Source organism: Malassezia globosa, assembly GCF_000181695.2.
Source record: "Malassezia globosa CBS 7966 chromosome Unknown mgl_sf_2.1, whole genome shotgun sequence".
Taxonomy (NCBI): domain Eukaryota; kingdom Fungi; phylum Basidiomycota; class Malasseziomycetes; order Malasseziales; family Malasseziaceae; genus Malassezia; species Malassezia globosa.
The window spans coordinates 46,453-58,808 of NW_001849872.1; the positions used below are offsets into that span (position 1 = coordinate 46,453).

At 50.7% G+C, this 12,356-nt stretch overlaps 7 protein-coding genes across 7 annotated transcripts; 3 read left to right on the forward strand and 4 right to left on the reverse strand.

Annotated features, from left to right (window-relative positions):
• Positions 1-296: 296 nt before the first annotated feature.
• On the reverse strand, positions 297-2,339 carry MGL_0847 (uncharacterized protein; the record flags this gene model as incomplete). Its single annotated transcript, XM_001731527.1, has 1 exon — positions 297-2,339. One exon carries the CDS (start codon positions 2,337-2,339, stop codon positions 297-299), a length of 2,043 nt encoding a protein of 680 aa, XP_001731579.1.
• A 673-nt stretch (positions 2,340-3,012) lies between these two features.
• On the reverse strand, positions 3,013-4,146 carry MGL_0848 (uncharacterized protein; the record flags this gene model as incomplete). The annotated part of the gene is made up of 1 exon (XM_001731528.1): positions 3,013-4,146. The coding sequence occupies one exon, from the start codon at positions 4,144-4,146 to the stop codon at positions 3,013-3,015; it is 1,134 nt and encodes a 377-aa protein (XP_001731580.1).
• Positions 4,147-5,194: 1,048 nt separating this feature from the next.
• Positions 5,195-5,410, forward strand: MGL_0849 (uncharacterized protein; the record flags this gene model as incomplete). The annotated part of the gene is made up of 1 exon (XM_001731529.1): positions 5,195-5,410. One exon carries the CDS (start codon positions 5,195-5,197, stop codon positions 5,408-5,410), a length of 216 nt encoding a protein of 71 aa, XP_001731581.1.
• Positions 5,411-5,624: 214 nt separating this feature from the next.
• MGL_0850 (uncharacterized protein) lies at positions 5,625-6,488 on the reverse strand (the record flags this gene model as incomplete). The annotated part of the gene is made up of 1 exon (XM_001731530.1): positions 5,625-6,488. The coding sequence occupies one exon, from the start codon at positions 6,486-6,488 to the stop codon at positions 5,625-5,627; it is 864 nt and encodes a 287-aa protein (XP_001731582.1).
• Positions 6,489-6,777: 289 nt separating this feature from the next.
• On the forward strand, positions 6,778-8,337 carry MGL_0851 (uncharacterized protein; the record flags this gene model as incomplete). The annotated part of the gene is made up of 1 exon (XM_001731531.1): positions 6,778-8,337. The coding sequence occupies one exon, from the start codon at positions 6,778-6,780 to the stop codon at positions 8,335-8,337; it is 1,560 nt and encodes a 519-aa protein (XP_001731583.1).
• Positions 8,338-8,526: 189 nt separating this feature from the next.
• MGL_0852 (uncharacterized protein) lies at positions 8,527-9,129 on the reverse strand (the record flags this gene model as incomplete). Its single annotated transcript, XM_001731532.1, has 1 exon — positions 8,527-9,129. The coding sequence occupies one exon, from the start codon at positions 9,127-9,129 to the stop codon at positions 8,527-8,529; it is 603 nt and encodes a 200-aa protein (XP_001731584.1).
• Positions 9,130-10,150: 1,021 nt separating this feature from the next.
• MGL_0853 (uncharacterized protein) lies at positions 10,151-11,917 on the forward strand (the record flags this gene model as incomplete). Its single annotated transcript, XM_001731533.1, has 1 exon — positions 10,151-11,917. The coding sequence occupies one exon, from the start codon at positions 10,151-10,153 to the stop codon at positions 11,915-11,917; it is 1,767 nt and encodes a 588-aa protein (XP_001731585.1).
• Positions 11,918-12,356: the final 439 nt, after the last annotated feature.

Below are 12,356 nucleotides of genomic sequence, written 5' to 3' on the forward strand. Positions count from 1 at the left end.
TCTTTCTGTCCAGATAACGTAATAACATAATTCTGATTCGCTCAAACTTCTCCCTGACGGGTAGATGTCCCGCGCGTACATGTATGATAACGTGCGGGCCTTAAGCTTGACAAATCTTATTTCCGGCTTGCCAACTGGACACTCAGCAATAATTCATGACTGATTGGAAAGGTACAAATAATCTATCAAATCTCTCTACATTACAACTAGCAATTGCGGGGGAGTGCGGTAACGAAAAGATAAAACAAAAGCATCATTATGAATGAAAATGCTCGGCACACTTTTCGCAAGTAAATTTACGTGCGCGCGTCCCAATTATATTTAAGACGAGACCCACATTCATCAACATAATGGTACATAGAGGAAGTCCGGACGGAAGACGGCACATGCCTCAGCTTCCTTTCGGCCATGTAGCGTTGGATGCGTGCATTCATGCCAGGAAGAGGCTGAAAGTCGTCATCACGCCTCCTACCCCAACGTGGCTTCAAAGGGGCATTGATCTTGTGGTGGTGAATCATAGCAAGTTCGAGACTAAGCATTAACAAATGTGAGCTGTTGCTCAACAAACGCGAACGAGGCAAAGCCTGCGCGACATCTAAAACACTTTCATCGTCCGATCCCTTCATGTCATCGCAAGGCGCTGGATTCAATGTAGACTCAGCGCACTCGTCTGAGGAAGACGCAACAACCTTGACGGCATTACCACGACCGCGTTGTTTGCCAAGGCTGCGCTCCTTTTCGCGAGAGCGCAACTCCAAATTCAAGCCAGCCTGGGGTCGGGTCTGAGATGAACCCGAAGAAGATTCGTTCTTTCGGCGTCGGTTTGATCGCCGATGCGAAACACCTAGCTTGGCGCCAGACACCACCGGACTACTTGGGGACTTGATCGACTTAACTGACGTGCACCTCCCCCGAGAGACAGGTACGTCATCATCACAGTCCAAGGAACTTGACCGCGTCAACGACGTCTTAGACAGGTTGTCCCCGAGAGTGTAGTCGGCAAGTGGAGGTTCTTCTGAAGTCATACAGAGTTGTTGAGTATCCGTGACAAGCGGTTGTAAATGCTCAATAGTGACATGTTCACTTGGGAGCTCATCTGGCACGCTGGCATCGCTCAAAGATAAGCTAAAATCACCATCATCAGGGAGTGGTTCGAGTGCCTCTGTTGGCGTCCGCAAGATGGGCGAAGCGGGAGGCTCATCATCAAATGTCTCAGAGAACGAAGAGACGGAGGAATTTCTTGAATGAAGAACGTAGCCAGGATTGCAAAGTGCACTACCAAGACCATCAAGGGCCGGAATGTGCTCGGTGTCACGAACCAAAGCGAGCGGGGGCCTAGGTGATGCCATTGACTGCAACTTCCGCGGACTAAGTCCAAGCATGTTGGCTGTTCGCTCGTCCATCTTTGATCGGTCCGGCCTGCGCCATTTAGATTTCTCATGTCGTGAGTCGAAGCGGCCCACACTTCGACTGCGCGTATGGTGACGGAATGTCTGCAATTGTACAAACGTACTCATCTCAATATCAGGGTCGATAGGGAGACCAATACCTGAAACATAGGCCGAGAGATCCTCAGGTCCTAAAGGATCGAGGCTAGGTGGACCCATTGACGAAGGGCTCGGTGGGGGTGACATATCAGATGCACAGTTCGAGGGAGTCACTTCTTGGCCGAGCGTACTTGACGAGCTAGAAAAAGGTGCTTCATCATCGCTTCCTTCCTTCTGCTTCATACGGATTGTTTGCCAAGATTCAGATCGGGGACCGAGGTTGGACTGAGGCTCAGCACGATGATTCGACTCTTCAAATCCAAGTTTGTGGCTCTGAAGCAGTTCGCAAAGGGCCTCAAGACTATCGCCAGTAGCACTGGTACTCGCACTAGGAATAGAGCCGTCGATTGATGCTTTCGACTCTGGAGATACTTCCTCGCATGAGGTAGGCGCTGACTCCTGGGACTCGAAACTGCCACAAAACTTAGAACTCGATGACCATGATGAGCCAAGCGTCGTGCTTTCTAACCCTGTCTCAAAGGGAAGATTATCATGTGAGTTTTGAAACAACAAGCTGTGAGGTGTGGTGATGCCTGACTTCGATGACAGTGGCGTCTCATCATCGGACGACGCATATGACACGCTTGCTGGCGGCGTCGCGGTGAAGAAGTTCACAGGCACTGTGTATGTGCTAAGCTCAGCTTTACTCGGGGTAGCTTTAAGGAGCTTTCCCAAATTTGAGCCTCCTGTTTGTTTGGGTGGCGAACAGCCCATCATCCACAATAAACACGAGTCTTGTGACGCAATCTCATTGCCTCGCGAAACGCGCTCTTGTTGGATCATGGAGCCCATATTCTTGTATGATTCACCACAGGAGAAAAAAGCCGGTGCTTATAGGCGCGCGTTTTGAATCACAATTAGACTGTATAAGCAAGACACAATTACCGAGACCTGATGCGTGAACGTTCTGCAGCTCGATGCGCTCGCCTTGAAGCACAACACACGCACAAGCACGCAATCACCAATCCTCCTGACTTTCTTCCTTTCTTACTACTCTGAAGTCAACTCACACAAGAATATGGAAACAAAGGCAAGGATAGAACAAGGTTGATAGCTTCAACGGCCGATATAGATGACGGTTCGAGATATGACGCTGTACGAGTTTGGAGATAAATTTGTTGCCACAACAACGGATCCCAAAAGTGCCAGGCACCCTGCGCAACAGAATAGGTTTAAATTCGGATGCACGTGAGTCGCACAGAGCTGCTACGCCTGGCACGCGAGACGCGTGGATCGGAATAGGAGCCCGGGCCAATAGATCGCTAGCGATTTAACACTCGCTCATACAAATCGACCACAATGATTGGCACATATGGAATTCCAATTTCGGGCCTACATATATCCTTTGGCTTGCTCCGAACCAATAAGAATACGAGTTCGCGGGTCTGAGCCAAATTACATGCAATACCCATACTGACACATGTGACTTCAGGTTGTGGAACTACACACTCAAGACTGTGTGCCATTACGACTGGACCTGCGCACCGTCTTCCTCTTGCTCTTGGCGCTTCTTAAGAACCAATGGATGGCCAGTCATGCGGCGCCATACGTCATGAATATCCTCGACGACCGTCTCGAAGTGAGAAGTCGGATCGTACGAGCGAGTAATGTAAATGTTGCTGTCACGACCAGAATCCAACGGCTCCTCGAGTGAAGCGACAGTCACAAATTTGTCAAGGATTTCGCCTAGTAGGTCCAGGCCAGGTCGCAGTTCTAGCTCTGGCTTGTCAGTCTCGACGATCGTAGACACTTGTGCCACATAGATGCCTTTTGCGCAAATGTTATGGGCCGATGACACCTCTGCAATGTATATATCATTCTTGCGACCGACCTGGTTCTGTGGGATGATCAGTTGAACTGAGTCTGAATTGTCGGTGTTCGGAATAGGGTGCTTCAGGATACAAATCGCACGTACGACTTTCACTGTTTCACGCACAAGCGACTTGCCTCCAACCTGACGGAAATAGCTAGGATCACCAACCACCAGATTAGCTTTCACGGTCTCGTCACCGCTACGCACGCCAACAAAGTGGCCCTTGTTATCAACGACAATTTCATCCACGGGCTTGTCAAGCATATAGGTGCCGCCATGGATTGCGGAAAGGCGTGCAAACCCTTGTGGTAGTTCACCAAGTCCATACAGCGGATAAATGTAAGGAGATTTACCGTAACGCGCCATGGACGACATATAAAGCAAAATCCGCTCGTACGTCTCACGTGCTGGACGCTTCATGTACGAATCCTCGAGGTGCAAGGCCATGGCATGACCAATAAAGTCGCGAGTACCAGGCTCAAGACCAAAGTGAGCAAAAACCTTCTCCATGGGCCACTCATCGAGATCAATACCCTGATGAGTCGAAGGATCTTCATCGCGCCACTTTTGCAAGAACTCGAAAAACCGCTTTGCACGTCGCTTTTCGAAAAGACCCATTAAAGGTGACCGCACAGCTTCAATTTCGGTGCTTGGAACCTTAGCAATACGCTTGTCTCGATACACATAGCTCGCACTGATCTGCTTGAATTCAAGGTATCGAGTCACGTCCGTGTGCACAAGCATGTTGACAATTTCGCCATTTGCCATCATGAACTTGGGGACCATGTCGATAGCATAATCACGATCGCGACCAATCTCAGTAGGCACGGGCTGTCCAGGTCGAAACTTGTTATACAGCTGTGACAAGCTCAGTGATGCGCATTCTGCGCCATAGTAGTCGTTTCTGTCAATGTGTAGGACCTTCTTGCCCTCAACCGAAAGGAGGGCAGATAGCACACACTCTGACACACCTGTACCAAGAATAACAGCGTCTGACGCAGCATGAGCACACTAGATATGAATCCGTGGCTATACATACCGTATGTCTCGTCCATCGGGGAAGAAAGCCACACTTACTATTCGATGGGACGTGCTGAGATGCGTAGTTAGTTTGTTGCGCGATGACAGCTTTGTGCTGAGTAACCAAGTTGGATCGGGCGAGGCAGACCCAAACTCTAAGCAACAATAAGTCACACATCCTTGAACATGCATATTTCCCATGACGCGCACACCTGCATGTACGCATGTTGTATGTATAATGGCCGTGAACAATATTCTGACATTAGTGGTAAGATCAGGAGAGACGCAAGAATATATAGCTGATGGTGCGCTCGTACGTATCCTGAGCTCGTCCTTAAATGGCTAACCCAATCAGATTTCCCAACATTGTCGTGACTGGCACTCCGGGCACTGGAAAAACGACGCTTTCCGACCAGATCTGCGAAGCTTATACGCTTCCTGATGGATCACACCCTTTGCGGCACATAAATGCTGGCTTGTTAGCCAAAGAAAAACACTTTTTGGCGTCATATGATCCAGAATGGGACTCACATGAAGTGGATGAAGACCAACTACTTGATTATTTAGAGCCGCTTTCTGGTGGCACAGCACCACAGCCAGAAGAGGAAGATCCTGAAGGATGTGCGCAAGCCCGCGAAATACCAGTCAACGATGAAACTCGTGGTGGTCTGATTCTCGATTGGCACACGTGTGATGCGTGGCCCGAACGGTGGATTGATCTTGTCATAGTTCTGCGATGCGATCACCAGCTGCTATGGAAGAGACTGGAAAAGCGGTATGTGTCTCTCTACGTATGAATGCCGTGACTAACTCTATGACACTGCCGTTCAGCCGGTATTCTGAGAAGAAAATTGCGGAAAACAATGAGGCCGAAATATTGGGCGTCGTTGAAGAAGAAGCTCGAAATGGGTATGCTGAAGAGGCCATTGTTGTACTGCCAAGCGAGAAGGCCGATCAGCTGGAATCACACACAGAGCGTGTTGTGGCATGGATTCATGAATGGCGACGCCAACGAGGTTTTGGCGCATGAGCTTGGCTAGTCCTCTCAAGGCCGACCGATTGCATACGAAAAGATGGAGGAAAAGTCATAGATTAATAGTTATTTTCTTTTTATTGCCTTCCTTCGAGGGAGGACTTGGATAGAGCAAAAAACAATAATAATAATAATAAACAACGACGTTGTTGGATGGCGGAGGGTATTAGCGGCTAGCCAGATCCTTTTATCTTCTCATGCACGACTTCATCTACCAGGCCCAGCCAGGGCGCTGGAAGCCGTTCACAATTTTTGGACTGCCACGTACAACGCCGCCACTTCCGAGGCTTCGGACATGGCGACGAGCCTTGACAATAGTCTCCCGTTCCCGAGCACTGGTGGACTTCCCAGGACGTAGTATGATGCTGAGGCGCGCTTGAGGATGCTCAAGTATACCAAAACGGCCACGTCCTTTGATCTCCAAGCGTTTCATGTACAGTCCTTTGGTGACCCAAGCCTCCGACACGATAAGGCGACGTGGATCCATTCCCTTGGCTTCGGCGTGATCGCGTGCCAGTGCTAACGTCGCTCGCACACGGCGAGCAGCGCGCTTAGCACTGAATTGCATCTGCAGGATCGCAAAGTCGATAGGCTTGCCAGAAATCTGGTGTGCCAACATATTCAGCTTGCGTGGACTAATACGGAAGACGGCCGTGCTATACTTATGCTCAAGCTTTTCTGGACCACCGAGTTCTGTCGTTCCGCCCCATCTCTTTCGAAGCAAGCGCTTCTGACGTTTTTCTTCGGTCGCCTGACGTCGGACATTTTCTTGACGAAATTCAGGCGCGTCCATGGCATCGTCGATCAACATATCACCCGTGGAAGACTGCGCAGCCATCATTTCATCTCTTCGTTGATCACGCTGTACGCGTTCTATGTCCTCTTGCAACAAGCCACCTTGCTTCCGCTGGAGTTGCCGCTCGCGGCGGTTTCCCTGGATAAGCGGAAGAATGTTATCCCAGAAGCTCGCCCGAATTGGCGTAGAACCAAACTGTCGCATGTGAGCTGCAGGAAAGAAGGTCCGCTTCATAGGAAGCGCAACAGGACGCGCAACAGACGCGAACAAACGCAACATCGTTCGTTCACCTGAATGAAACAAAACCAGCCGACAGACGTCCAACCTATACGTGTACCGTTGCAGACTATCAGCACGACGACAACGATACAAGGAAGGGAGAAAGGGTAATCACGTGATCGAAGAAAGTCGTGCACATGGTCTGGTCTTAGCACGCGACCCGCTAAGGCCAGCCTCACGTATTCCTGCCCATCGGTTGGCTCGATTCGATTTGCGGGTCTGTGTGTTTCCCAGAAGTGACACTTCCATCTGATCTCACTATTCGCTCGAACGCTACCCAACAGACAAGATGTCCTCGACACTGATTGACACACCTACGTTATTTATTGATGGAAAATGGTGCGCATCAAGTGAGAGAAAGACGCGTGCAACGTATAACCCATACGATGCCAGTGTGATAATGCACGTCGATGAAGCGACGGCCGATGACGCGAAGCGGGCAGTTACATCCGCCAAGACATTTTTCAACACATCTGATTGGCCTCATAAGACTTATGAAGAGCGATGTGCCTTGCTTGATCGTATGGCGGATACTCTTCAGCAGCATAAGGCAGAACTTGCGAGGATCGAGACGATTGACACAGGCAAGACTCTGGGTGAGAGTGAAATTGACATTGATGACGTCACACAAGTCTTCCGCTTCTACGCAAAAGAGGCAATAAAGCTTGCACAGGACAAGCAAGTAACCGGGCCACTAATCCCGGAGTCGGTGAAAAGCAGGATCGTTCACGAGCCTGTCGGTGTGTGTGTTCTAATCACGCCCTGGAATTACCCCATTCTGCAGTTGTGCTGGAAACTTGCACCGGCCCTCGCCACGGGTAATGTAGTCATCATCAAGCCCTCAGAGGTGACGCCTCTCTCTTCCGTATATCTTGTCAAGCTCCTGCTGGAAGCTGGCTTCCCGCCTCATAGTGTGCAGATTCTCACGGCATCAGGTGCTTCAGTGGGTCCTGTGTTGACCGAAAGTGCGGATGTGGATTTGGTATCATTTACTGGGGGTCTTTCGACGGGGCGTTCGATTATCCGCAGCTGTGCCGAAACAGTGAAACGCTGCACTGTCGAGCTGGGTGGCAAAAATCCTAACGTTGTATTTGCCGACTGTGATCTTGATTGGGCTATTGACAATGTGCTGACGGCTGTATTTGTCCACAGTGGACAAGTTTGTTCCGCAGGCGCTCGTCTTATCGTGGAAGAGTCAATTGCCGACAAGCTGGTGGATGGTGTGGTGAAGCGTGCTCAGAACATTGTCATGGGCAATGGTCTCGATGCCTCATCAGAAACGGGACCTCTCGTATCGGCAGAACACCTTGCCAAGGTGGAGTCGTACGTCCAGCTAGCACGGGAGGAGGGAGCTGTGATCCGATGCGGTGGACGGCGCCCCGATCCCAAGACATTCCCACACCTGGCCAAAGGCTACTTCTTCTTGCCCACGGTCATTGACAAATGCAATCGTACGATGCGAATTGTTCAGGAGGAGTCATTCGGACCAATTCTCACTGTCGAACGTTTTGCCGACGGTGACGAGAGGACGGCCATTATGCTCGCCAACGATACCAAATATGGTTTAGCCGGAGGCGTGCAAAGCAAGGATCAAGCTCGAGCGGAACGAGTCGCGCGTCGCTTGCGTCATGGCACAGTATGGACGAACACGTATGGTGTTTACACGGCACAGTCAGAGTGGGGTGGTTACGGTATGTCGGGAAATGGTCGTGAATTGGGCAGCAAGGGACTAGATGAGTATGTGGAAGTCAAGCACATATGGAGCGAAACGAAGCCGGCAAAAATGAACTGGTTCAAAGGCAGTGAGCCAAATGACAGTGAGCCTCAGAACAGCTCGGCCCGCATGTAAGTAAACTTGATACAGTTTCGCTTGCCATAGCAACGAAGAAACTGAGCTCCGATATCTATCATGCCAACCATACAATACGTACAAGCGCGACATGCGTTGGAGGAAATTGCGACTTGTTCCGCCGCCCAGCCTTGCCCCTACAGCGAGTCTGCAGCGATTGCATGAGCGGGAAGAATGCACTACTACGTTCTAAAGCTCATCGTGCGGGCCATCGGGCAGAAGACCAGCATCAAAGATGCGCACCTCGTCCACAGGGCGGTCGCCAGGACCAGTGCGGACATTTTCGACATAGTTGACCACGTCCATGCCCTCCAGGACACGACCGAACACGACATGACGGCCATCGAGCCACGGGGTCTTGGCAACAGTAATAAAGAACTGTGATCCATTTGTGTCGGAACCAGCGTTCGCCATGGACAGGATACCAGCACCCTCGTGCTTCAACTTGAAGTTCTCATCATCGAAGCGCTTGCCCCAGATCGACATGCCACCACGACCATCACCACGAGTGTAGTCGCCGCCCTGGATCATAAAGCCCTTAATGACACGGTGGAAAATCGAGCCCTTGAATCCACGGCCTTCCTCACGCTCAGCGAGACCCACAAAGTTCTCGACTGTCTTTGGGACCACTTCACCATACAGGCCCATCACAACACGGCCCACAGACTTGTCGCCATGCTCGATGTCAAAATATACCTTGTGCGTGACCTTCGCTTCCGATGTCTTAAGCGCAAGCACAAGCGACACGCTGACGAGGAAAGCTACGAGGAATCGAACCAACGAGAATTGCATAGTATGGGTGAGGAAAGTGGCGCGGCGAAATCGTTCGTTGCTTTTCACCTGCCAGTGATAGGAAAGAGAAAGCGGGGCAACGGAACGAACGAACCAGCGATCGAATGCCAGCCCCACTGGCCCAGGCAGCAAGAAGACACGCACAGATACACTAACTGCACTCTCCGTCCACTCATTGACTTGCTTAGTCGCTCGCTTGCTTCTCCACGCACGCGCGTTCCTTGCAATCCACGTGATATTCGGCCGAGTGTGGGTTTATTGCCATCTGAAGCCGTTCGTTGCAGTTCAATGGCGTTCGAAGCGAGGACAAACGAATCTTTGATTGCGACATATGCAGGGCTGCTGGCCAAACTGCCGTCGGTGCTGCTTAGACAAATAAGGGCTCGACAAAACCTCGCAGAGGGCGGAGGACCTAAATAAAAAGAAAAATCTTGGTCGGCACAACTAAATGACGTAACGTTGGTCATCGTGCCGTAAAAAGATTTGCGTGGATCAGTTATTGCCGAGAGACAAATTTACAGAGAAGTGAGGTGAACATTTCGCTACGTTCGTGAGCATTCGATGTCTCATGCACTCCCGGAATGGCGCGTTGCCTCCGATACGAGCATCGGCAGTGAACGTGCCATGACGTCGGAGGCACTGATGTCGCCCAGTGAGCTGGCGAACATTCTCCTGGAGGCGTTTAATACCATGCTGAGTGAATGCGAAAGCTATGTTCAGTACATGGAACAGCGCTTTCGTCTTGAAGAAGAGCATCTTCGTCAAGTTAAGATCATGCTGGAACGCCAGCGCGATTTGGACATGCGGATCAACAGCAAGCTTGCCGTGCTCCCGGGCTTGCTGCCAGACCCCGGCCGTCTCTCGAACTTGCGCAATACCTGGGGCGATATGCGACTCTCTGAGATGTGGGGTACGTATCATGGCGCAGTATGCGCAAGCCCCGTGCTTGTGCACATTTTCTCGAAAACTGAATCGTGTAAGCTAACATGAAACAGCCGTTGACCTACGTTTAAACTCACTTATGGATTGTAGGCGCCATGTTCTGCAACCCATCGTCCAATTTCGCGATGCTCAAGAGCGGATCCGGCGTCGTGTCAAAGACGACCTGAAGCTCTGCGTGGACGACTATGAAGACATGCTCACGTCAACGCTTCCACGGATTCGCAGGAATTACGAGCGGCGCTGCGAAGAACACGAGTTTTACCGACACCAGCAACGTGCTATTGAAGAATCACGCCAGCTTCTTTCATCTAGCTCACAGGCGTCATCATCAGTGAATGACCGCACACCTCCCGAGCCCCAAGAACGATACCGCTGGTCGGGTGATGTCGCAACACTAACACAGAACGAATCCAGCAACACTGGTTCACCGTCGCAGGGGAATCGCTCTTTTCTCGAAACGTTTCGAAAGCGTGATGCTTGGGATCAGGCGCCCAAGCGACTGAACGCTCTCTTTTCTCGCATGCTAGACGTGTCCGATCGAAGTCCAGTCACCGAATCTATCCCAGGCTCGGGTACATTTTTTCCGAGCCATAACACAACACCTGATATGCCGTCAGCCGGCGGCTCGACAGAACAGCCGGGCATGACAAGCAAAGCTCTCCAGTCGCTTGCCGTCAAGCAGGCCAAAGCACGCCGTGAGATGGATGAATCTGATCAGACCTACCGAAAAGCAATTTTCGACTTGGAGACGTTGCGGATTCGGAGAAACAAGGCACTAGACGCAGCAGTCAAAAGTCTGCTGGAATGGCGGCGCGAGCTTAGCATCACGATGCAGCAAGTAACGCTCGAGCATGTGCGTCGAAAGATGGCCATGCGGACCTCTATGGACTCGGTTCATCAACAGGACGAGCAACTTGCCTTGCAAATGCTTGACAACTTTGAAGAAGAGCAGAAGGTGTGCGAGCAGTGGATGCCCAATACACGCGCTCTGATTCAGAATGAGCGGGTCAAGTATGTAAACTACTTCCATGGCCCTTTTAATGACTTGGTCTTTGGTACGGGACTCGTGGACTATGCATTTTCTCATGGCGACTTTCAAACACCATCCATCATGACAGGAAACGGTCTTATTTTGCCTATGGTACGGCCGCCTCTGATTCTTAGCAAGTGCATCGATTTCCTTGAGCAGCCGCGGTGCATCCAGACCCCAGGCTTATATCGCTTGAGTGGGAAACATTCACGCATCCAGGCACTGACGAGTGTGATCGAGCAGGATGAGTCATCCTTCCAATTCGACATGGCGCACGAAGACCCGACACTCGTTTCTTCCATCCTTAAACTATATTTACGACAGTTGCCAGAGCCAGTCATGGCGATGCGGTGGGAAGAGCGCCTAAAATACACGCATGAACGTGAAGAGCACATCCGAAATGGTTTTGCAAATTTCAAGTCCCGAATTCGTCGTATGCCCCCCATTCACCAGGCAACTCTTCGTGCACTGTTAATGCACCTGTCGCACGTCGCATCGTACTCTGCGTTCAACAAGATGACAATTCCCAACCTGGCTGTGGTATTTTCGCCTGTGGTTCTTGCTGAGAAGACGAACCAGACGGCCTCGTTCGCATCCGCTACGGAAGAAGATTGCACGCTCATTGATCTCATTACTTACTGTTCCGACATATTTTCTGTCCCGCGATCCTCCGAGCACCCTCTTCCGCCACCACCTCCTCCGGAACGTTCACCACGTTATGAACGCGATGGGGATATAGGTGCAGCGACTGCCGATCACTACGATTTTGGTGATGCGTCGACGAGCTCATCTATGGATGCAAATCACGACGAATAACATGTTTCTTATTTTTTTTCTTGACGCCTTATTTCTACACCCTCGCTTTGTCTATGCACTCCTTGTTCGCATCATCGTACATGTGTGTGGGTGTTTTAATACCTATGAAGTGCACCCGAGCTCGCATATATGCATATGAAGTTTTTCATTCATAATATTACATCACTATCCAGCGTGATGCTTGTGCGTGCGAAGCACGTACTTCTTCAAGCACATGGACTGCGTAGATAAATTGCTCATAGTTGACAGGGCACAGGGCACGCAATCCACTGGCTGGGGTGCGTCTCTAACGGCGATATATCGAGCAAAGCTAATGTTTGTGTCGTGTTGCGCGGAAGCGAACGCTCAAGGTCAGTGCTAAGTTTGTGAGTTTGTGGTAGCCAGAAGCCTTCCTACACTGAGCGTGGAATTTTGGTCACTTGGTCGCATGATTGTGTAA